The sequence below is a fragment of the Chiloscyllium punctatum genome, chromosome 25 (assembly GCF_047496795.1).
Source record: "Chiloscyllium punctatum isolate Juve2018m chromosome 25, sChiPun1.3, whole genome shotgun sequence".
Lineage (NCBI taxonomy): Eukaryota > Metazoa > Chordata > Chondrichthyes > Orectolobiformes > Hemiscylliidae > Chiloscyllium > Chiloscyllium punctatum.
The window spans coordinates 32,953,097-32,979,149 of NC_092763.1; the positions used below are offsets into that span (position 1 = coordinate 32,953,097).

At 40.4% G+C, this 26,053-nt stretch overlaps 1 protein-coding gene across 1 annotated transcript in view; it reads right to left on the reverse strand.

The window, feature by feature from the left end:
- Positions 1 to 987: 987 nt before the first annotated feature.
- f8 (coagulation factor VIII, procoagulant component) overlaps positions 988 to 26,053 on the reverse strand; it is a 96,223-nt gene continuing 71,157 nt past the window's right edge. Inside the window, exons 20-25 of the mRNA XM_072594968.1 lie at positions 18,860 to 18,945; positions 17,131 to 17,286; positions 16,167 to 16,311; positions 14,632 to 14,777; positions 14,249 to 14,431; positions 988 to 3,374 (exon numbers count right to left, since the gene is read on the reverse strand). Coding sequence (XP_072451069.1) covers positions 3,219 to 3,374; positions 14,249 to 14,431; positions 14,632 to 14,777; positions 16,167 to 16,311; positions 17,131 to 17,286; positions 18,860 to 18,945 — 872 coding nt within the window. The 3' untranslated portion in view covers positions 988 to 3,218. The remainder of the gene's footprint in view (positions 3,375 to 14,248; positions 14,432 to 14,631; positions 14,778 to 16,166; positions 16,312 to 17,130; positions 17,287 to 18,859; positions 18,946 to 26,053) is intronic.

Below are 26,053 nucleotides of genomic sequence, written 5' to 3' on the forward strand. Positions count from 1 at the left end.
CTTTGTCTATTTATCCTAACCATGTCCCTCATAATTTTGTAAACCTCTATAAGGTCACCCCTCAGCCTCCGACGCTCCAGGGAAAACAGCCCCAACCTGTTCAGCCTCTCCCTATAGCTCAGATCCTCCAACCCTGGCAACATCCTTGTAAATCTTTTCTGAACCTCACAGCGCCAGGGTTCCAGGTTCGATTCCAGTCTCGGGTGACTGTCTGTGTGAAGTTGCACATTCTCCCCATGTCTGCGTGGGTTTCCTCCGGGTGCTCCGGTTTCCTCCCACAGTCACAAAGATGTGTAGGTCAGGTGAATTGGCCATGCGTAATTGCCCATAGTGTTAGGTGCATTAGTCAGAGGGAAATGGGTCTGGGTGGGTTGCTGTTTGGAGGGTTGGTGTGGACTGCTTGGGCCGAAGGACCTGTTTCCACACTGTAGGGAATCTAATCTAGTCTAATTTGGTAGATCACGTGGGATTCAGGAACAGCTAGCAAACACTCCAAAAATGTGCAGGTTAGGTGAATTGGCCATGCTAAATTGCCTGTCGTGTTAGGTGAAAGGGTAAATGTAGGGGAATGGGTCTGGGTGGGTTGTGCTTTGGCGGGTCGGTCTGGACTTGTTGGGCCGAAGGGCCGTTTCCACATTGTAAGTCATCTAATCTAACCTAAAAGTTTCACAACATTTAACGTTGTTTTTCACCCATCTTGCAAGATTAACTACATTATGAAAAGTTCTTGATGTTGTAAAAGGCCTCTCTACGAAGTAGAATCAATTGACAATTGGTGGTCTTTTTCATATTTAAGGAAGTCATTCTTTATTTGGTTTACATAAAGCTGTAATGGTCCTAGTATCTTGATGGAGTTGTGATTCTTGCAAACTACAGCATGTCCCCATTGATATGTAGCTGCCATCCCCCTAGCAAGGCCAGGAGGAATGGGACAAGGTCCATTGGAAGTGCATTTTTTAAAAAAAGTAACCACTACACATTAATCCATCAATTAGAACAGATTAGGGTATTTACTTAATGAATGAAATATTTCAACACATTGTTAGGTCACATCTGACCAGATGACCTGAAGGAGCATCATCTGTCTATGCATTTGTACATTTATGATACTAAATTATGCTCTGTGCCCATTGATGGAAATGAATTCACATGTATGTTGGGATAAATGCACTTCATTTGGACAGGTAAATACAAAAGACTCTATATAAATTATGACAGAAAGTCAATCTTGCAAGCCAGATAGTTTTAATGGCTTATATACATCTTGAAATAGTCAAACAGTAGCTTTTGTTTGCTTCTGACTTAACTCAGTGGAATGTATCCATTACTATATCCATTCACCCAAGATGTCCTGAGTTAATTAAGCTAATTAAAATTCAGATACCATAATCCTCCAAATAAAAAGGCAGCAAATAATGTTTTGGTAAAGGAGTACAGGGTTTTACTGGAGCTTTCCAAAGGGGAGTGTGATATATCAAACTGATTGCTATGAGGTTGTATGTTTTATCAGTGAATATTTACGACCAATATTCCTTGATTAAAAAGAATTTACTTTCTGTCAGTTCCTTAGCACTTCATTAAATATTACCAATCTTGGAACAGTGCAATGTGCAGGAATGGTTTCGGTGGCAAAAATCAAAGAATTTTGAAGTTATCAAAGTGCAGAAAGCTGGGGAGTGAGTATTATTTACTTTTCCCAAAAAGGGAACTTTCCAATCAACATTTGAAGTCTTCTTCAGATGGCAATGGAGGAAGATGAAAAATGTAGAGGAATATCAGTAACAACGAGGGATTGTACAACACTGTTGCTGCTGCAAGAACCTGATCTTCCTGTCACACATGTGGATCATGAGATATTGTTTAACTGACCGCAACTTCACTGTGGCTGCATGAGAGCAGCTTTCAGTGCAGCATCACTGTATACTGATCATGGTAAACGGTGATTCCACGAAGAAATCCCTGACGTCCATCTGATCAACAGTGCTAATAGCTCTCATTCCAATCTAAAAATCAGCAATATAATTTTGCTTAAATTAATCTAAATCGATGAGTGTGACAAGTAGATGTGGAATGAAGTTTCAAAACGATGTCATTTATCAATAAAGATAATCAGACTTTGTTTCTTAAGAATTACACAGGTCCTTGAAGAACACAGAAGGCACATATATATGGAAACTTGCAGGATTATCTGGTAATATTGATATTTGTAACTCGTACTTTAATGTTTAGTATTCCGGTTGCTGTCATTCTGGGAGGAGACAACAAGTAAATATGTAATAACCTTGTGGATAGATGAATAAGTGATCATATCGATAATCTTGGATAAATGTGAGGTATTGCATTTTGGGAAAGCAAACAAGGGCAGGACTTACACAATTAATGGTAGGGCCCTGGGTAGTATTGATGAACAGAGAGACCTAGGGGTTCAGGTACATAGTTCTTTGAAAATCATGTAGACAGAATGGTGAAGAAGACACTTAGCATGCTTGCCTTCATTGCTCAGATCATTGTAGCAGTTGGGATGTCATGTTGAGGTTGTATAGGGCATTGGTGAGACCACTTTTGGAGATCTGTGTACAGTCCTGGTCACCCTGTTATAGGAAGGATATTATTAAAGTAAAAAGGGTTCAGAAAGATTTACCAGGATGTTGCTGGGAATAGAGGGTGTGACTTATAAGGAGAGGCTGGAAAGTCTGGGACTTCTTTCACTGCAGTGTAGGAGGTTGAGGGGTGGCCTTATAGAGGTTTATAAAATCATGAGGGACATAGATAAAGTGAATAGCAAAGATTGTTTTCCCTAAGGGGAAGGAGTTCAAAACTAAAGGGCTTATTTTTAAGGTGAGAGCAGTTCGTGTGTGGAATGAACTGCCAGAGGAAGTGGTGGTTGCACTTATGGTTATAACATGTAGAAGACATTTACATAAGTACATACATAGGAATGGTTTAGAGGGATATGGGCTAAACGCAGGCACGTGGGTTTAGTTTAGTTTAAGGACATAGTCAGTGTGGACAGGTTGAACCGAAGGGTCTGTTTCCATGCTGTATGACTGTATGACTCAATCACAGACTCAAGGTAAAAGTGCCACATCTACATATACACATTGACATGATACACTGGAAAAGAAGCAGAACGTAAAAGTCTGGCTATCTAATTACATTTTTTTTTCAAAAATATTTAATATATTTAGTTTTACTCATTTTAATACATTATTTTGTCTTTAAAGTCTCTGTTCGGTCTCACATCCCAATACCTCAACACGTAGGGCAATATTTTGTTGCCAGGTTTTTGGAAAAATTCTCAAGTACTGAGCAAATATGGGAGGATCAAAGGTGTTCTGAACTTGGCCTTTACTGTCCACATTCCCTTTGAATACCTGTAGGAAAAAAATGTTCAAGGTAAACACGAGCATTTGATTGAGGAACATGAACCTTGCAGGGGAACTGGGAAGAATAGCGTATTATAGCCAGTTGTGGAAAAAAAACATGTATATACTGCCTTCACAATATCAAGACATCCCAAAGTACTTTACAGCCAACTAAGTATTTTCAAGTATAGTCGGTTATGTAATGTGGAAATATGGCAACAAATTTACACATGATCTGCTCCCTCAAACAAGAATTTGAAAATAGTGAGATTTTCTCTTTTTCTGATTAAGGTTGAAGGATACATTTAGTCAGGTCCCTGGAAATAATTCCCTTGCTCTTACTTTATGGTATTTGAAGCAACAATCATCTTACTTATTTAAAAGTATTTTCATTTTAGTATTATTTCGGTGCCTCAATGTCCCACCATTGTGTTCACGATATGAGAGACATGAATAAAGCAAAGAACTGTGAATGCTGAAGAACTGTAGAAGGGTCAGTGGACTCAAAGCATTAACTCTGTTTTTTCCCTTCACAAGATATTGCTAGAGCTGCTGAGTTTTTCCAGCAATTTCAGTTTTTATTTGTTTTATAAGGGATATGAGTCATGGGGATGGGAACACCTTGTCACTGTCACAATAAGTTATAGTACATTCTTGACTACACTTGGCAAACATTTCGGCATAATTTAATCAAAAGGATCTTGATTAATTAGGCAATGCTTATGAAAGTTTAATGAGTATGAATCCAAGGCCTGGGTAATAACAAAATCTCATAACAATAACCTTGCTTTTGCTAAGACTAGTTTATGAGGCAATATCATCCTAGGTTTGTTTTTAAAATGATGAGAATTGATAATGTGATTGAAAATACCTTCATTAGCTGAACGTAAAACTTGTTTTGACAAATTATGTCAGCACAATGTGGGTGGCACGGTGGCACAGTGGTTAGCACTGCTGCCTCACAGCACCAGAGACCTGGGTTCAATTCCCGCCTCAGGCGACTGACTATGTGGAGTTTGCACATTCTCCCCGTGTCTGTGTGGGTTTCCTCCCACGGTCCAAAGATGTGCAGGTCAGGTGAATTGGCCATGCTAAATGTTAGGTAGTGTTAGGTTAGGGGTGTAGGTGGTTTGCGCTTCGGCGGGTCGGTGTGGACACTGTAAAGTAATCTAATCACAATTTGAATTTGAAACCAGTGTTTTCCATCCAATCACTCATAAAGAATGAATTCTCAGATTATTGTGTTATTGATGCATGAGTATCTGGCTAGGAAAAGGATTAAAGATAGAACAAATGCAGAAGACATAAGAAAATATTGGAAGTTCTGAAATGCTGTGACCTCTTTCAGAAAGGGGTAGGGTTCCTGATGAGCACTGAAGGCATGAGAATGGATACAGTGAATATGTTTTTGCCTCAATTACTTTTGGATGTGGGAAAACATTTCTTGTCAGCTGTTCATGATAGAATCGTCTGTCCATAATCTGCAAAAGAGTGCCCTTGGCGAGGAGTATAATATTGTCTTGTATAGTGATCAGTTAAAAGTTATCTCCATTATATTTATCTGACATTTTCAGGAAAGTTGGAATATTTATCCAAACTATTCAATCTATCCAAATATCTATCTTCTATCCAAACAAATACAAACAAAGTGGAACAGGTTTCACTCCAGTCAAAACCTCTTTGAATGGGTTTTCTAAGTTAGTATCAGTTTTGTTAATGTATGGAAAGCCTTGTATTCTGCCCAGAGGTATCAAGATTATAATATTTGGGAATAAAAATATCATTATTGTCCAAAAATGGACTCAGTATGGTGTGCAAACAGTTTACACCCATTGCTTACAGTCAAGTTGATAGGCAAACGTCATGCAGCCTCCTCATATAAATGTTTGCATTTTACTGACTGTACACTGCTGACAGGCTGCACACCTGAGCAAAGGGCACAATGACATGAGTGCCTAGCATGACTTCAGGCTAGAAAGGTCAGCCTGCAGCTCCTAAAAGGGAAGTACATTCAAGATGGAGTCATTCCAAAAATTAGTTTGACCTGGGAAATATACAGGCAGCGAGTGAACTCCAATACAGCACCAGGTGTCTTGGTGCAAAAGGTGGACAGGAAGGGAAATGTCCTGTGTCCATGTCACTGTGCCTTCCTTCGTTCAGATATTCAGGAACTACATTTGGCCAACTGTAGGTACAGGAGCATCAAGTGGAAAAGGAAGAAGTGATGGTACATTGTTAGGCCCAGCAACAAGTCTCTTGTGACTGTCAAGGAACCTGAAGAATTTCGGCTTCTACTTTGCATGTGTCTTTGAATAAAGCTCGGAGGCATCTCTTCCAGTGTGGGAAGACATCAGCAATAATGCATACTCTGGAAGTGAGTATCAATACTTCCATTGCAGCTCAAGCAGACTGTATGATGAGTGCTGCAGTGAATACTCAGACTAATATCAGGCAAATTCAGCTTGTTGGCCCACAACCTCCATCTGCTGCTTGCACGGCTGTGGATATCAACATATGAAAGAGGTTTGCAGGGTGTGGCAGCAGTCTGACGATTGATGCAGGGGTAAGGCAATGGTCCAAGCAGCACATATCTGCTACATTTTTCGAGAATACAACATTCATCCTTCCACCACTGCCACTCTACTTTGCTGTTTCCTGCCTGCATTGACTTAGTAAATATATTTTTAGTATTATTAATTTTCAAGAAGGAACCGATTTTGTTTGAGATAGTCAGGCAATCATTATGTTTTCTGTCTGGGATGGTATTTGGCATAAAGAGAACTTCATATGACAACAAATAGGCACATTGGCAGTGATTCAGCGATAAACAATTTCAAGTTAAAAATAATTGAAGAATGATTTTGTCTGATTTAAAGAAACTAGTTTTGGTAGGACGATATCATGTATTGCCCAGCTAATTTGTATTAATCAGGTCCCAAAATGTTTCAATTCCAGTATTATTATCATACAGCTCAATTAAACATATAGCTGGTACAGTACTACTGGTATATAGTTAATAATAGAACCTATATTCACATTTTCAATTAAATCAACAGTGATTAAGGTCCCTTGAATGTTCACCATTGCTCATTGTGGGGAGATTCAAGATGGCGGCGATCCAGTAAGTCTGAGTCTGCAGTTCTCTGCTTAAGACTCGGGCAAAGTGGTGCACCCATCTTCACCTCACCCTTTCAATCATTTAGGATAGCTTTTGCCCAGTGTACTCAGTCATTTTACATCAAACTTGGATAGTTTGATTTTTTTTAAAAATGACTGACTAAGGGCAAAGACTCCCACAGTTTGCAAAGGCAGGGACCCCTCCCCCACCCCCTCCCACAGCAGCAGTGATGTCTGTGGCTGCTTCGGGGGACTTACCTTCAGTGGTGAGCCTGCTCTATGGGATCACCAAACTTCAGGAGAAGATCAACGCTTTCATCAAGGAGACGCGGTCCAGGTGGGAGTCAATCTTGGTCATGCTGCAGAAGCATGACCGAGAGATCGAAAAACTTGAGCAGCGCGTCGGAGGGGCGGAGCAACAGACCGCGGCCTCGGAGATGGCTGCCGAGGCATCCATAGGTCAGGTCCAGGCTCTCGAGTAGGGAATCCGTATCCTGGTGGAGCGCCTCGACGACCTTGATAATTGGGGCCGTCGGAAAAATATCAGTTGCTGGGCCTTCCTGAACGGGAAGAGGAAGGCCAGTTGGTGGACTTTTTGGAGCAATGGCTCCCACAATGATTGAAGTTGGAGTCGGGGCCGGGCCGGTTGCGGGTGGAGAGGGCCCGGGTCGGACCAGTGCCCCTGCCCGGTTCTAATCCGGCTCCAATGCTACAAAGAAAAACAAATGCTCCTGGAAGCCTCCAGAGTCCTGGGGAAGGATCCCCAGGCCATGATGCAAAAGGGTTCCAGGATAATGTTATTTCAGGACTTCTCCCCAGTTGTGGTCCACAAGAAGAGTGCATTTAATGAGGCGAAGAAGCGTCTAAGAGACCTAAATATTCAATATTCCATGCGTTATCTGGCAACGCTGCGCCTCACCCATGGATGATCGTTTATAACTTTGGGTCACCAGAGAAAGCAAAAGAATTCTTGGACTCTCTTAAATAGACTGCGGGACTCGAACTGTATGGATAATGACTTTATTTTGCCCCCCCACCCCCTCTTTGTTTACCCTCTTTTTTTCTTTTTCATCTCTCTTCCACTCATCTTTCCCTGGGGGTGGGGTGGTGGGCTTGTTCTTTACTCTTCCTTTGGTCTCCTTTTTATATAGTTTGTGCGGCTTACTCGATTTGTGGGGGGGGGGGGGGTTTGTTCTGTCTTGCTTTTTTTTTCTTTCTAGAGCAGGATTTTCCTCTTTCTTCCTCTTACTTAGTTGCCTAATACTTGCTGGGATTGTAATTTTGTAACTTTATATATTTCTATTTTGTATTGTGTTTGTTAAACACACCCAGGTGTTGGGGGTGGGTGACTCACTTTTGATTCTGGTTTTATAAAACACTTGAATTTGTTTACTCCATTTTATAATGCCTGGGCCGAGGGCAGGGCCCTAGCTCGGAGAGGTTATAGTGGGGTTAGTGATAGGTAGTTATGCCCCCTGGGAGCAAGGGGGAAAGTCTCCTTTCAAATATGTTTTGCGTTTTTTTTTATTTAGGAGTAATTTTTAATTGTGTTGGTTTAAATGTTTTAAAGAATTTTTGTATTCGTGAATTTTCTCTGGTCTTTATTCAAGGTCTTTTGGATGGGGTTCTTCCTCCTGGGGGATCTCGTGCCTGCCTGGATGATCATGGCTAGCCATTCATTTAGGTGGTGCACCTGGAATGTTAAGGGGGGCAATTCACCAATCAAAAGGAAAAAGATATTATTAAGTCTTAAAAAAGAAAGGGTCGTTGTAACTCTCTTACAGGAGACGCATCTACTTGATAAAGAACACTTAAAACTACAACAGGGTGGATTTGATCAGGCTTTCTTTTCATCTTTCAGTTCAAAAAGTAGGGGAGTAGCCATTCTTAATTGGAAGAATCTTCCTTTCCAAATGTTAAGCCAGATAAAAGATGAGTCTGGACGGTATATATTCATCAAAGCCCTAAAATAAGGAGAGGAATATGGAATTTTGAATCTTTGTTCACCACCCCCGCCCCGGCACACCCTTTTAAATTTGTAACAGAAGCGTTCTCGAAGTTGATGGGTTTTAGGGTTTGCCATACAATTATAGGAGGAAATTTTGACTGTATTATGGACCCAGAAATGGATAGGATACCTAGGAGCACTATGGGTTTATCTCTGAGATCTATACAACTGACGGATCTGAATAAAGAGCTAGGGGTAATAGATGTGTGGAGGTGCCTTCACCCCCAGGGTAGAGACTTTACTTTCTTCTCTAACCCACACAAATGCCATACCAAGTTAAAAAATCACACAACACCGGGTTATAGTCCAACAGGTTTAATTGGAAGCACACTAGCTTTCGGAGTGATGCTCCTTCATCAGGTGATTGTGGAGGGCTCGATCGTAGCACAGAATTTATAGCAAAAATTTGCAGTGTGATGTATCTGAAATTATATATTGGAAAATTGATTGTCTGTTAAGCCTTTCATCTGTTAGAATACAGTGATGTTTCACTTCTTTCATGTGTAAATCACAAAACCTTTTTTTTAAAGTTGCATGGTCGGGTTAGCTGTTAACAATGGTGATAGCTAGGCAATATGTTGAAGGTGTTAGCCCTCTGTGTTCTCTGTCTATGACCTGATGTTTAGATTGATTCTAATCTAAAAAGTGAGATGTCAGAGTTTTACATAAATTCATGCAGTTTTTGAGCTCAGTGTTCAACATGAATGAATGCAGTTTTTGCACAAAGTTGTAACTCTGCAAGTACAAATTCACCACACAAAATATATGTGTGCATGTGGGTCTTTGTCTGTGTGTGTGTGTGTCTGTCTGGGTTGGGGGTTGTGAGTGTGAGAAAGTGTGTGTGTGTGTGTGTGTGTGTGTGTGTGTGTACCCATAGGGAGGGCCTCAACTGGGACCTTGGGTTCATGTCACATTACAGGTTGATCACCATTGCACTACACACACACACACACAGATATTCCTACACACACACACACTCTCACATACACACGGACACAGGTACACACAGACACCCACACACACCCTTATAGACACACACACTCCCACACATGCACCCCCTCACAGACATAAGACACTCTGCACTCACTACACACACACACACACACAAACTTTCTCACACTCACAACCCCCACCCCAGACAGACAAAGACACAGACAGACAAAGACCCACATGCACACATATATTTTGTGTGGTGAATTTGTACTTGCAGAGTTACATTGCACTTTGCGCAAAAACTGCATGCATTCATGTAGAACTCTGAGCTCAAAAACTGCATGAATTTATGTAAAACTCTGTTATCTCACTTTTTAAATTATAATCAATCTAAACATCAGGTCATAGACAGAGAACACAGGGGGCTAACAACTTCAACATATTGTCTAGCTATCACCATTGTTAACAGCTAACCCGAGAATGCAACTTTAAAAAAAAGGTTTTGTGATTTACACATGAAAGAAGTATTCTAACAGATGAAAGGCTTAACAGACAATCAATTTTTCAATGTATAATTTCAATTACATCACATTGCAAATTTTTGCTATAAATTCTGTGTTACGATCGAGCCCTCCACAATCACCTGATGAAGGAACGTCGCTCCGAAAACTAGTGCGCTTCCAATTAAACCTGTTAGTCTATAACCTGGTGTTGTGTGATTTTTAACTTTGTACACCCCAGTCCAACACCGGCATCTCCGAATTATAAGTGCCATACCAGAATTGATATGTTTTTTTGCCTCCTCGATCCTTCTGAATTCAATACTTTGTTATAAAATAGGTAATATAGCTATTTTTGATCATCCCGCAGTATATGTGGAAGTCAAGACTAGGGATAATGGGATAGGCTCCCGACACTGGCGTATGGATCCTTTCTTATTGAAGGATAGCAAATTTATAAAGTATTTTTCACAAGAATTCAAAACCTTCTAGGAAATTAATTCAGGCACGGCCAGTAACCCGTCGATGATGTGGTAGACCACTAAGGCATATGCGTTAGGCCTGGTCATCTCATATTCTGCGATTCGGAAAAGACAAAAGGGAGAGCAACAGCGCTGGCTCAAGGCTCGCTTGAAAGCAGCTGAGACAGCGTACATTGACAGGCCTTCCATTACTAAGCTACAAAGGATCACAGCCCTTAGGGCAGCCTTGAATACTGCACTTACTCAAACAGCAAAGAGGGAAATATTATTTGCAAAGCAGAGATTGTTTGAATATGGCGACAAGCCTGGCAGATATCTAGCGTATCTTGCTAGAAAGAAAAAGGCTCCCCAAGCCATTATGTCCATTAGAGAAAGTGCTGGTACCTTGACTTGTGAATGTAAAAAGATCAATACAGCCTTTATAAAGTTATATTTTGAACTGTATAAATCGCAGGACTGTGAGGATAGATCTGGGAAGATGGAATCCTTCTTTAAAAATTTGGTCTTCCAGCTTAACCTCGGAAAAGGTGTCAATCTTGAATGCCCCTCTGACAACCCCCCAGGAAGGACTGGACGTGGTTAGGCAGCTTCAGAGTGGCAAAGCACCTGGGTCAGACGGATTCCAGGTTGAGTTCTATAAAGAATTTATAGGGGAACTGGCCGGGCCACTCATAAATTTGTACAATTACTCACATAGTCAGGGCCGCCTCCCGCCTTCGCTGAGAGAAGCAAATATCTCTCTCATTCTTAAAAAGCGAAAGGCCCAGAAGATTGCTCATCATATAGACCCATATCCTTGCTAAACGTGGATTTTAAAATTCTTTCCAAAATGTTAGCATTAAGACTGGAGAGGGTCTAACCATACATCATAAAAGAGGACCAGATGGAGTTCATAAAGGATCGCAGGTCAACTAATAATATTGGAACGGTCTTAAATATGTTACCAGCCTGTCAACAAGGAACAATACTGGGTTTAGTTGTCTCCTTGGATGCAGAGAAGGCATTTGATCGGGTAGAATGAACACACCTTTTTTATACACTGGAAAGGTTCGGTGTCGGAGAGGTATTTACTAAATGGGTTTCAGTATTATATAATCATCGCAAAGCAGCGGTGATCACCAATGGTTTAGGTTCAGATAGCTTTAGTGTTGGCAGGGGCTGTTGTGAGGGATGTCCTCTCTCACCATTATTATTCACGCTAGTGATTGACCACTAGCGGAGGCTATATGAGCTGAGCTGAAAATGTGTTGCTGGAAAAGCGCAGCAGGTCAGGCAGCATCCAAGGAGCAGGAGAATCGACGTTTCGGGCATGAGCCCTTCTTCAGGAATGAAGCTCTAAAGAAGGGCTCATGCCCGAAACGTCGATTCTCTTGCTCCTTGGATGTTGCCTGACCTGCTGTGCTTTTCCAGCAACACATTTTCAGCTCTGATCTCCAGCATCTGCAGTCTTCACTTTCTCCTCGAAGCTATATGAGCTGACCCTAACATAACGGCTCCGAGGGTTAAATCGGGCAAACATAAAATCACTCTATATGCGGATGATGTCCTCCTCTTCTTAAGTGATCCTTTGATATCCGTGCTCCGCCAAACTCAAGTGATCAATTTGGTATGATCTCAGGTTATAAAATCAGTTTTATGAAATTGGAGGTCATGCCATTGGGAGACCTTGCTCGTGTATCCAACTTACCGGACGGATCTTGCTTTCCCTTTTGGTGGTCATTGGAAGGTTTTCTATACTTAGGTGTTTTTATCACCCCAGTATTTGGTCAGCTGTATAAAGCCAATTTGTGCACTTATTAGAAAAAATAAGGCAGGATCTTCAGTTTTCAGGAGATCTCCCAATATCTTGGTTAGGCAGAGTAGCTTTAGTTAAAATGAATATTCTACATCGTCCTCTATATCCTATGAGAATGCTCCCCCTGATGCTGCTCAGAGAGGCGTTGCGTAAACTCTACGGCTGGCTCGGCTCCTTTATTTGGAATCATAGATGGCCCCTTATCAAATTAGACAAGCTGCAGCTTCCACAAGCTAGGGGAGGACTGGACTTTCCAGATTTTAGGAGGTATCAATTGAGCTCGTTATTATCCTATGTAGCTGATTGGGTCTCTTGTGACCCCCAATCAATCTGGTTAGATATTGAGAACTCCCAAGCAAAATGTTCCCTCATCAAACTTTCATTTATGGACAAGATGAGAGCTATTATGGACTATTGTAAAAATCCTATTGTATTAAATACAATTAAAGCCTGGAGGATAATGCGACAAGATGAGGGTAACCTGCAAAAAACCTCTCCTTATACCCCCATAGTGGGAGCACCGGGATTTCAGCCAGGGATGACAGATGCTCCATTTAAAAATTGAAAGTCCAGAGGTATCTCCTGCTTGGGAGACCTGGTAGATGGGGAGGTTATGATGTCCTTTGAGCAGTTGCATCAGAAGTTTGGACTGCCTGACAGGGACCTCTTTCGGTATTTCCAAATATGAGACTTTATACAAAAGAAGACTACATTGATAGTTAACCACTACAACTCGGACAGGGAAAGGAGAGTGCTATGGCCAATGGGGCCGCCCTCGGTCAGTACTCTTTATCATTCATTATATAATAAAGTATCCAAGGACATGGAATGATTATTTAAAACCTGGAATCAAGAATTAGGGTTGGAAATCTCTTTAGTAATGTGGGAGGACATCTGGGAAAATGCGAGAAAGATCTCTAACAGAACACAGGCTATTCAATTAGAGATACTTCACAGGGCTCATATGGCATCTGAACGACTTGCAAAATTCAAGATAGGAGCATCCCCAATGTGTCATAAATGTAAAATAGAAGTCGGCACTCTCACACACTGTCTACAGACATGCCGTAAGATCAGCAGGTATTGGGATAGAGTAGTGAATGCCTTGACAGAGATCTTGGGTACGGAGATTAGATAGGATCCAGTGTCCCTACTTCTGGGCTGTTCAGATTTTCCCTCCCTGAATGTGTATGGGAGGAAATTATTTGCCATTCTCTCCTTTTGTGCAAGGAAAAATATTTTAATGAATTGGGTAGCCGAAGGCCCAATTGGCACAGGATAGTCATGGAATATATCCCCCTTGACTTCGTCACAAATATGGTGCACCAAAAAAACAGAATTATTTTATAAAACATGGCAGCCCTTTTTGGACTATATCGACACAAATATTTCGGCCATACTGTCCAGGGCTTTTGTCTAGCTGTGGTAATGGTTCTGGCTCGTTCGGGGACCCCCCAGCAGGAGGAATCCCATATAAATACGGGCTTTATTGTGTCTTGATGTAAATCTATTTTAAACATGTATCTAGTTATTTAATTATTTTGTTGTTTACTGCTAGTAATGTATGATATCCTATTTTATGCTTTGGTTGTTTGTAGGATCGATTAGTAATTAGTTAGTTTTTTTCTCTTTTTTTTGTTTTTTTTCTTATTTATTTAATTTTATGTTGGTGCTTATACTTGTTTGTATTACTTCTGTAATTTTGTAAACAATCTTAAAAATTTTCTTTTTTTCAATAAAAAACCTATTAGAATATTTTGCTCACTGTGGTAATTTTCGGAAGGTGGGTTTGTTTCCTTGCATTGAACTCGCTCCCTTCTGCTGCATTCGATGGGAGTGGGGGGAGGTGAAAATGACAATAAAGAGGGAAGATATTCTTTTGAATTTAAGAGTGTAATGAGTATATGGCGAAAGACTTAGAATACTGAAGGAATTTATCAGAACCTGTCCACTTTTTAATTATGAACTAAAAAACATGATCAACAATCAGATTCACCTTACAGAAATAGTTAATAGTTAGATTAGAATTCTTTTGTTTCAGAACCTACCTTTTCCTTTAAGGTTTGCCTATCTTTGATTACTGTCCAGTTGTTACGATTATCACTGTAGGACACAATAAACTCCTTCACAAACATAGCCCGCCCCAGGTGACTGGCACCCTGGGTTATGATTCCTGTAATTTTTTTCCTATGTTGGAAGTTGATCTGGAACCATTCATGTGGGTTGTTCCTCTGTGAATAGAAAACAGCTTATCATAATTGGACTTTGCAAAATTGTCCTTTTTTGATTGTAGATAGCAGCATAAATAATATATTAGCAACATAAAATTGAATGAAAATTGTAGGACTCTATCATTATAAACCACTGGAATAATTTCATAAGATAGCAGCATCTAACTCACTCCTGAGAGTCTAAATCCTTTATTTGTTACCTTTGGTACCCATGCATTTGTGAATCCTTCGTTGTTGAGGCGAGCCAATGATGGAGTCCAAGCACTAACGCTAATCCAGAATGAAGAAGCACTGAGTTGGTGGTCTGCAATGACTCTACTCTCCATCCCTAATGGCAAAGAACAACCTGGGAAACATAACAGAAGACAGTCTGAAACACAATTTTGTGGTGCTACTCAGAATGGCCCAGCAGAATATTCAATTTTCTAGCCAATTCCTTTGGAATCTGCTACAATTGGGATTCCACAGCGTCCCCGTGTTCAACTACCATGTATATTGGAATAACAACTGAAAATTCGGGCCTAGGTTCTTAAATCTGACCAAAACAAACTACATAGTAGTGTCAAGCATGTTGGTTAAGGTAGTCAAGAGTGTGGTTCTGGAAAAGCACAGCAGGTCAGGCAGCATCTGTGGAGCAAGCAAATCGACTTTTCGGGCATAAGTCCTTCATGAGTCATTCCTGATTAAGGGCTTATGCCAGAAACGTCGACTCTCCTGTTGCTTGGATGCTACCTGACCTGCTGTGCTTTTCCAGCACCACACTCTCGACTCTGATCCGTAGTCCTCATTTTCTCCATGTTGGTTAAGGTAGATTGGCAAACTTGATTAAAATATATGACTATAGATAAACATTGGCAAGCATTTAAAATAAAAATATGAATAATTGTCAATATGCACGCCCTAAAAAGATAAAAACTTTGTGGTTAAAGTGGTCCAGTGCTGGTTATTACGAAGATGTTGATGTAATTTAAAGTAAGAGGCTTACAGTGTTATCGAAAAAATGAGTACCAGGACTGATGATTGGGATGATTTTACAGCTCAGTAAAAGATTCCAATGAAATTGTTCAAAGGAGAAATAATGTTCATGATCCTTCCATTCACGCCTTTTCTGGGCTCATCTTTTCCTTCTTGTCCCACTTGCACAACATTTGGCTCTGCACCACCAATCCCTTTACAATTTGTCTCATTTGCCTCCCACCTTGTCTATTTCTGCTTTAGTTGTTTCAGCATTACAGGCGAACATCTGCATTCTGCTACTGTTTACATGGTGGGCGGGGGGGTGCGGGTAGCTAAATCATTCATGAGCTGAAATGGTAAACCTAATAATGAAAACTTATTATGTCCTTGGATCACCACAGACTTTACTTTTGTTCTTGTCCTCCCCCACGATAGAAGGGTCTGTTACTGTGCTGTACATCTTTATGACTCTATGAGTCTTAAGTTTTTGCAATTCATTTTTGTGTCTCTTGTTGGTTTGTTCCCATTATATTTTATCCTATGAAAATTTCATTGTAATCTTTTACTTAAAACCCTAACTTCTCCCAGTGCAAATGAAATATTAGCTCTCTCCAGAAATGCTGTTTGACATACTGTGTATTTTCATTATTTTTTGCTTTTGATTCAGATTTTGCACATCTACAATATTTCACTTTATAAACCTGTTTTTCTTTACTCTTAATTCTGACCATTCAGGGATGAATTTTCAAAATTACTGGGAATATGTCCCTGAACTTACTCTGTAGATCACAACCCAGCAGCTCCATTCGAAGTGCTGATTGTCCTGTGCTTGGCCTTGGGTACACTCTGATATACTGAGCAATGATTGGTGGATTGAAATAGTTTTTCACTGTTCCTGTTGCATCAGTGTTTCCTGTAAAGATCTGGAATTAAAATGTGGAAATATGAAGTCCTGCCAATATAGTTATATACTTCGTAGCAATGATTAAAGAAAACTCTTTATTAAAAATAAGAATATTGTAAAATCAATCCACCAAGGATTTGCACTATATTTCAAATCACATTATTTCAAAATAATTTACAATTCATATCTTGCTTACCCACTCAAAGAAAGTCCATTGTAAAATATCAGAAGAATTAATTTCCTTTTCCCCTCGTTTCATTGTCTATCAGGCTGTAATATGACTGCAAGCATTTTAATTATAACTATGTTGAAACTGAGTCTTGTTTGTGTGATCACCAAACATCACCAGACTTTTAAACTATTTACTGCACTCATTTACAAAGAGATTGTAGGAAAGTTTAATTATTCACCCTTAGTCTAGTTACTCTTTTATCCTGAAGACAACTTGGGCTTCAGGGCCTTCTCATCAGGCTCAAATGGGGTTTAGATGGTTACAGGTAGCTCTGCTACTCTCAATGTCTCTAGAGACCTGGTGACACACTGGAAAATTCTATTTGGCCACCCTTATCAAGCCTTAACACTCCATTAATCAGCTGAATTGGTTATCTGTCATTTGTCGGTGGATAGCCCTGCTAACTGCACTCCAACCTGCCTCAGGCAGACTTGAAAAGTGAGATATTAAGGTAATGAATGGATTTTACCTTCAGTGAGTCTACTTTCCAATAATAAGGTGATAGAAGAATTGTAATACTACAAATATTTGAGAAAGGTGCAGTTCTGATTCTACCTGAGGATACTATTTGTTTTATTTTCATTGTAAGCAAAGAATGTGACTTACTTTAATGTCCAAGGTTGAGTTGCCTTTGTAGTTTTTCCAGGCATAAGCGTCCAGGCTATAAGCAATATAGAAGTGGTCAACATAGAGATGTTTAAAATAGTGGCGGGCTCCTTGTGTAATTATTCCATGAATGAGCAATGACGACTTTAAATCAACCTGGAATTAATCATCAAATTAACAGTTAACATTCAATCAATAAATCAAAAAGCTATATTTTATTAAAATGTTTGAAAATATGAGGTACTAATTTATGTGTAATGTAGCAGTAAATGCTTATCTACAATACAAATGGAAGGAATGCAAAATTGGATATGGCAGAGACGTGTTCATGCATACCTAAACATTGCCATTTTTAAAAAAAATCCCACAAATGTAGGGGAATGGGTCTGGGTGGATTGCGCTTCGGTGGATTGGTGTGGACTTGTTGGGCCGAAGGGCCTGTTTTCACACCGTAAGTAATCTAATCTAATCTAATCTAACCCTCTTTTCAAAGAATCTATATTCAGATCTCATGATAAGACACAAATAGCAAATATTCTTCTATGGTTAGTGAGTCAAATATAATGTGGAAAATGTGAGGTTATGCACTTTGGCAGGAAGAATAAAGGAGCTGTATATTATTTAACTGGAGGAAAACTACAGAAAGCTGCAGTAAAAAGGGACTTGGGTGTCCTTGTACATGAATCACAAAAAGCTAGAAGTTTAGTTTAGCAGCTAATAGGAAAGAAAAATGGATTTTTGTTTCAAAGGGAATGGAGTATAAAAATAGCAAGGTCTTGCTAAACCTGTACAAGGCAGTAATTAGACACCCTAGAATACTTTGTATAGTGTTGATCCCTTACTTAAGGAAAGATACACCGGCATTAGAGACAGTCCACAAAAGGTTCACTCGGTTGATCCTGGGTATGGAGGCATTTTCTTTTAAAGAGAGGTTGAGTAGTTGGCCCTGTATTCATTGTAGTTTAGAAAAATGAGAGGAGACCTTATAGAAACATGTAAGGTTCTTGGGGGCATTACTGGTAAATGCTGAGAACTTGTTTTCTAATGTGGGAGAGTCTCTGAACAGAGGGCACAATCTGAGAATAAGGGGTCACCATTTATGATAGAAGTGAGGAATGTTTTCTCTCAGAGCATAGTAATCTGTGGAATTCTTTGCTCCACAAGACCATCTGGTTTGGGTCATTAAGTATGTTCAAGACTAAGAAGACATTTTAATCAGTAAGGGAATCAACAGTTATGGTCAAAAGGCAAGAAAGTGGAGTTGAGGGTTGAGAGTTGTCAGATCATCCATGATCTCATTGAATGGTTGAGGAGACTTGATGGGCTGAATGGCCTACTCTTGTTCCTACAACTTATGGTATTATCGTATTCCAGTATGAGCTAGGCTTTTGTATCTAAGCATTCACTTGATACATCAGGAGTACTCACAAAGTTACTAACACTAGCAGCACAGAACTGAAGCTTGGACTTCATGCTTGTGTTTTTGTCTAACAAGACTTGTTTCTTTTCACTTGATTTATTTGGATTAGCAAATTATTGGATGTAATAAATTTTCTATTAAAACTTACTGTTTCTATAATTCAGAAGTTGCTGCAACTTGTATGAGCAATCTGGAATATTGAGGCCATCTGCCCTCAATAACGCAATACTGGATGCATGTTCATATTCTGTGTCTAAGTGCAGCTTCACATGAAATAAATTCAATAACATCTCCTGATGGCAGTTGTACCTGAATCCACGGTCGTCTTCCTTTGCCCCGCCATGCATTGGTGAATCCAGATTTTTGTAATCTTGCCAACTGGGGTCTCCATTTCCCTACAAAATCCAGTAAGAGTGAACTTCAGTAATCTGTGACTATCTTACTATCTTACCCAACTTGTGTTAGTTGGCTAAAGATGATAAAATAGAGTTAGGTAACAAGCTTCCTCTTAAACCACGTATAATTGACACAAAGGTCATGGTTGTAATTTTAAAGGTAAACAATAAGGAAATGGAGTTAAAGGAACAGGGACCCGATTTTGAGTTCACTCCAATTTTCTAAATGAGCATCCTCTAGTGATTGTTCAACAGAATTATAATTGTAATTACATTTTTGGTAAAATCAAAGTATTTCTCAGCATTCTTGTTACAAGTTGAGTATACTTGACCCTCATATTTGTTTATTTCAGTCTGATATATTGACAAACCTATTCTCTTTGGCAAACATGCCACTGTTTAAGAAGGGTGGTAAGGACAAGCCAGGGAACTATAGACCAGTGAGCCTGACGTAGGTGGTGGGCAGGTTGTTGGAGGGAATCCTGAGGGACAGGATGTACATGATATTTGGAAAGGCAAGGACTGATTAAGGATAGTCAACATGGCTTTGTGCATGGGAAATCATGTCTCACAAACTTGATTGAGTTTTTTGAAGAAGTAACAAAGAATATTGCTGAGGACAGAGCAGTAGATGTGACCTATATGGACTTCAGTAAAGCGTACAACAAGGTTCCCCAAGGGAGACTGATTAGCAAGGTTAGATCTCATGGAATACAGGGAAAACTAGCCATTTGGATACAGAACTGGCTCAAAGGTAGAAGACAGAGGGTGGTGGAGGGTTGTTTTTCAGACTGGAGGCCTTTGACCAGTGGAGTGCCACAAGGATCGGTGCTGAGTCCTCTACTTTTTGTCATTTACATAAATGATTTGGATGCGAGCATTAGAGGTACAGTTAGTAAGTTTGCAGACAACACCAAAATTGGAGGTGTAGTGGACAGCGAAGAGGGTTACTTCAGATTACAACAGGATCTTGACCAGATGGGCCAATGGGCAGAGAAGTGACAGATGGAGTTTAATTCAGATAAATGCGAGATGCTGCATTTTGAGAAAGCAAATCTTAACAGGACTTATACACTTAATGGCAAGGTCCTAGGGAATGTTGCTGAACAAAGAGACCTTGGAGTGCAGGTTCATAATAGCTCCTTGAAAGTGGAGTCGCAGGTAGATAGGATAGTGAGAAAGGCGTTTGGTGTGCTTTCCTTTATTGGTCAGAGTATTGAGTACAGGAGTTGGGAGGTGATGTTGCGTCTGTACATGACATTGGTTAGGCCACTGTTGGAATATTGTGTGCAATTCTGGTCTCCTTCCTATCTGAAAGATGATGTGTAACTTGAAAGGGTTCAGAAAAGATTCACAAGGATGTTGCCAGGGTTGGAGGATTTAAGCTATAAGGAGAGGCTAAACAGGCTGGGGCTGTTTTCCCTGGAGCATCGAGGCTGAGGGGTGACCTTATAGAGGTTTAAAAAATTATGAGGGGCATGGATAGGATAAATAGTCAAAGTCTTTTCCCTGGGGTCGGGGAGTCCAGAATAAGCTGGCATAGGTTTAGGGTGAGAGGGGAAAGATATAAAAGAGACCTAAGCGGCAATGGTTTCATACAGCGGGTGGTACGTGTATGGAATGAGCTGCCAGAGGGAAGTGGTGGAGGCTGGTACAATTGCAACATTTAAGAGGCATTTGGATGGGTATATGAATAGGAAGGGTTTTGTGGGATATGGGCCAGGTGCTGGTAGGTGGGACTTGATTGGGTTGGGATATCTGGTTGGCATGGATGGGTTGGACCAAAGGGTCTGTTTCCATGCTGTACATCTCTGTGACTCTATGACATAGGTACTTTGTCTAAAATTGGCTTCTCTTCACATTCAAATGCACAAATGGTGAATGCTAGTAGAATGTGAAACTTCTAAGAGTAGTAAGCAATAAGGAAGATAGTAATAGGTTTCACACAAATGAAAAGCATGGGAGATACACTTTGGTGGGAAGAATGAGGAGAGACAATAAATGTTAAATGATATAATTTGAAAAGGGATACATGAAGAGCATCGTGGAGATGCTTGTGGGTACATTTTTGAAAGTTACAAGACAGATTAGCAAACTAGTTACTAAAGTTTATGGCAAGCTGAACTTTATAAAAAGAGGCATTGGAAATAAAAATACGGAAATTATGCTTAATCTATGTAAAACACTAATTGGAACCAAATTGAAGTATTTTGGCTAATTCTGTGCATTACACTTTAGGAAGGATGTCAAAGTTTGGAGAGGAGGGGACAGAATAGATTTCACAAGAATGGTTCAAAACTGATGGATTACATTTGTGTGATGTGGAGGAGCCAGTGTTGGACTGGAGTGGACAAAGTTAAAAATCACATAATACCAGGTTATTGTCCAACAGGGTTTTTGGAAGCACGAGCCTTCAGAGTACTGCTCCTTCACCAGCTAGTGTTGTGTGATTTTTAACTTTATATTTGTGTGGTTAGACTGGTTGTTCCTGTTGGAGCAGTAAAACAAAAATGAAATTGGATAGCAGTGTTCAAGTCACGTAAGGTTCGAACGAAGTAAATGATTAGAGAAGATTTAAACTGGTGAGTTCAAATGGCTGTGTTTATTGCAAAAGAATGCTAACAGTGTGGATTCATTCCTGTCCCATGAGGTAGATCTCAGGGCCTGTTCTTTCTTATATTGCCTGTGGTTATGTTATGACATGAGTCATAATTATGAACCTGTGGACAGTGAGGGCAGTGCATGGAGAAAAGAGAGGGAAACTGTTTACAATAGTCAATAGCCAAAAAGTTATAAGGAGAGGCTGGATAGCCTGGGACTTTTTTCCCTGGAGCTTAGGAGGTTGAGGAGTGACCTTAGAGGTTTATAAAATCATGAGGAGCATTCATAAGGTGAATCGCAAAGGTCTTTTCCCTAGGGTAGGAGAGTTCAAAACTAGATAGATTTTTTAAAGGTGGGAGGAGAAAGATTTAAAAGGGACCTAAAGGACAATATTTTCACACAGAGAGTGGTTTGTACATAGAATGGACTGCCAGCGGAAGTATTAGATGCAAGTGCAGTTACTACATTTAAAAGATATTTGGACATGTACATGAATAGGAAAGGTTTAGAGGGATTTGAGTCAAATGCAGGCAAATGCAAATAGTTCAATTTGGGAAACTGGGTTGGTATGGACAAGTTGGACTGAAGGGTTGGTTTCTGTGCTGGTTGACCCTGACTCAAACAGTCAGGGCAGGCAGGAACAAAGCAAAGAACAAGGCAGGACTGATAAATTAAATTGCATTTATTTCAATGCAAGATGCCTAGCAGAGAAGGCAGATGAATTCAGAGCATGATTAGGAACATGGGACTGGGATATTATAGCAATTACAGAAACGTGGCTCAGGGATGGACAGGACTGGCAGCTTAATTTTCCAGGATACAAATGCGGTTGGCAGAATAGAAAAGAGAGCAAAAGGAATGGGAGTGCATTTTTGATAAGATATAGCAATACTGCTTAACTTAGGGAGGATATTCCTGGGACGCCATCCAGGAAAGTTATTTGAGTGGAACTGAGAAATAAGAAAGGGATGATCACCTTATTGGGATTGCATTAGAGACCCCCTAATAGTCAGCAGGAAATTGAGAAACAAATTTGAAAGACGATTTCAGTTATCTGTAAGAATAATAGGGTGGTTAGATTAGATTCCCTACAGTGTGGAAACAGGCCCTTCAGCCCAACAAGTCCACACCGACCCTCTGAAGAGTAACCCACCCAGACACATTTCCCTCTGACTAATGTACCTAATACTATGGGCAATTTAGAATGGCCAATTCACCTGACCTGCACATCTTTGGACTGTGGGTGGAAACCGGAGCACGCAGACATTGGGAGAATGCACAAACTCCACATAGACAGTTGCCCGAGGCTAGAATCAAACCTGGGACCCTAGTGCTGTGAGGTAGCAGTGCTAACCACTGAGCCAGAGCAGGTGACTGAGGTGTCAGTGGAGGAGCACTTTAGGGCCAATGACTATAATTCTATTAGTTTTAAAATAGTGATGGAAAAGAATAGACCAGATCTAAATGTCGCTGTTTTCAATTGGAGGAAGGCTAATTTTGATGGTATTAAACAAGAACTTTCAAAAGCTGACTGGGGGGCAGATATTCGTAGGTAAAGGAATGGTTGGAAAATGGGAAGCTTTCAAAAAAGAGATAACGAGAGTCCAGAGACAGTATATTCCTGTTAGGGTGAAAAGAAAGTTGGTAGGTGTAGGGAAAGCTGGATGACGATAGAAATTGAGGTTTTGGTTAAGAAAAATAAGGAAGCAAATGTCAGGTATAGACAGGAGGCATCGAGTGAATCCTTAGAGTGTAAAGGCTGTAGGAGTATACTTAAGAGGTAAATCAGGAGGGCAAAAAGGGGACATGAGATTGCTTTGGCAAATAGGGTTAAGGAGAATCCAAAGGGATTTTATAAATATATTAAGGACAAAGGGTAATAGGGAGAGAATAAGGCCACTTAAAGATCAGTGAGGCGGCCGATGTGCGGAGCTGCAGGAGATGGTGGAGATACTAAACGAGTACTTTGCATCAGTGTTTACTGTGGAGAAGGACATGGAAGATATAGAATGTGGGGAAATAGATGGTGACATCTTGAGAAGTGTCCAGGAGGAGGTGCTGGGTGTCTTGAAAAGTATAAAAATGGATAAATCCCCATGACCTGATCTGGTCTCCTTCCTATCGGAAGAATGTTGTGAAACTTGAAAGGCTTCAGAAAAGATCTACAAGGATGTTGCCAGGGTTTGAAGATTTGAGCTACAGGGAGAGGCTGAATAGGCTGAGTGTATTCCCTGGAGTGTCGGAGGCTGAAGGGTGACCTAATAGAGATTTATAAAATCATGAGGGACATAGATAGAATAAATAGACAAGGTCTTTTCCATGGGGTGGGGAGTCCAGAACTAGAGGGCATAGGTTTAGGGTGAGAGGGGAAAGATATAAAAGAGACCTAAGGGGCAACTTTTTCACACAGAGAGTTATGCGTATATGGATTGAGCTGATAGAGGAGGTGGTGGAGGCTGATACAATTACAGCATTTAAAAGGCATCTGGATGGGTATATGAATAGGAAGGGTTTAGAGGGATATCGGCCAAATGCTGGCAAATGGGACTATGGGTTGGGACATCTGGTCGGCATGGACGAGTTGGATCAAAGAGTCTATTTCCATGCTGTACATCTTTATGACTCTAGCCAAGAGGGCACAGATTAATATGATTGGCAAAAAAAAAGAGGTGGCAAGAGGGATAATGATTTTACACAATGGGTGAATTTTACCAGCTCACATGAGTCAGGAATAAGATAGACGAACTAATAAAATTGGGGGGAGCTGTGAGACAGCTTTGCTCCCACAGTCAGCAAATTCTGCTGATGGTGACTAAGGGAATAGACAGTTGCCCACCACATGAAGATGGGAACAAGATTAGATTGTGTCACACTCCTGTGAGGACCATTTAACCAGAGTGTCAGCATCTTGCTGATTGCGAATCAGCCTCTGGCTGGGAGAGGAGGCCACTGGCTGGATGTCGATGGCCTCCCAGCAGCAGATGGGGAGAGGAAGTGAAACGTTTTTTAACATAAGAGGCAACATTGGGCAGGGAAGGTGGCTTCAGTGTTTTCGTTGGAAGAGTATCCACCCCATCAGTGCTAGCTTTTTATAATTATCTTTAGCCTATCTTCTGGAGGGTGCAAGGTGCACTCCTGTCCTCAGCAGTTGGTGGCACCTGAGCTACAAGCCAACCTTTCTGATACGAGTTTCCTCCTGTGTGAAGGGGGAGGGTGAAGTCTCGTCTTTGGCCAATTGACACTGGTTGTGTTTGTCAGCAGCCCTGCAGCCATTAGGTAGGATGCATTTCCTGCCAACTTTTCCAGTTGGGGGGTGTAACAGCAAACGAAGCCAATTGAAAACTGCTTCCCACTGAACGGTTGGGATGTTGGCCGCACTGCCTGATGGGCCGGTGCATTTAGATTCAATAGGTGTTTTCAAAAGGGTATTGGGCAAATATTTAAAGGATAAAAAAAATTGTAATGTTGTGGGAAAAGAGAGTACTGAGGCTAACTGGTTTGTTCTTTAAAAGATCTTCACTGATGTTGTGGACTGAGTTGCCTTTCTGTGTGTTTGATTCTATGATTCAATTTTATGTTTTTAAGAGAAACCAAGCCAGCCCTGAACAATGCTGTTTTTTAAGAGTGATACAATGAAGTACTGGCTGGTTTTGAGCTCCATGGTAGAACTAGAATTAGGTTTATTGTCACATGCACCCAAGTTACAAAGAACAGAAGTACAGTAAAAAGTGTAGACTGTTGCAAACACACAGTGCCATCATAGGTACAGTGTACCTAGGTACAAAAATAGACAAAATAAGGGAATTATTCATCTTCATGTGGTGGGCAACTGTCTATTCCGTTTTTGAAAATAGACTAAAAAGTTACAGCACAATACAGATTTACATGGTGTATATATAAGGTACTGCTACCAATTTAGGAATTGAACGTTTCTCGACCTTAATGTGGCTTCGTTCTTATGGCATATTTACTATACTTAAGAAAAGCATCTCAAGAAAATCTTGAGTGGGAGGCTTCTTATATTTGTTCAGCCAGTGTTGTGATTAAGTTTATAAATGCAGTTATCCAACAAACAGAAATCACAACACTCATGCAATATTATATTTATTTTTTGCCTTCAAGGGACTACTAAAATAATAGCTCAAGATAAATGAGTTGTGTAAGTGCAAAGTTTGAGTGGGTTTTCTGCACAAAACTGTGGTTATTACTTTTTCTGTCTGGCTATAGCAGCAAGATGCCAAAGGGGTTTTAACTATTGGGCCTGATTATTGTAATGCTAGTGCATCTGGAATGAATTGCCTACTCTGGCCCAATGGAAACACAACGAGAATTTGATTGATTTTGTCAGATGCTGATGAGCATGTTGATATTTTCCCTCGCTGACCTGTTCAGAGATGTTGCTATACTGTAATGGACTTGAACCCAGGCCTCCTGGTTCAGAGGTGGAGATGTTATCACTGTGCCACAAGGATCATTTTGCTAATTAGCACATTTATAAGGAAAATCT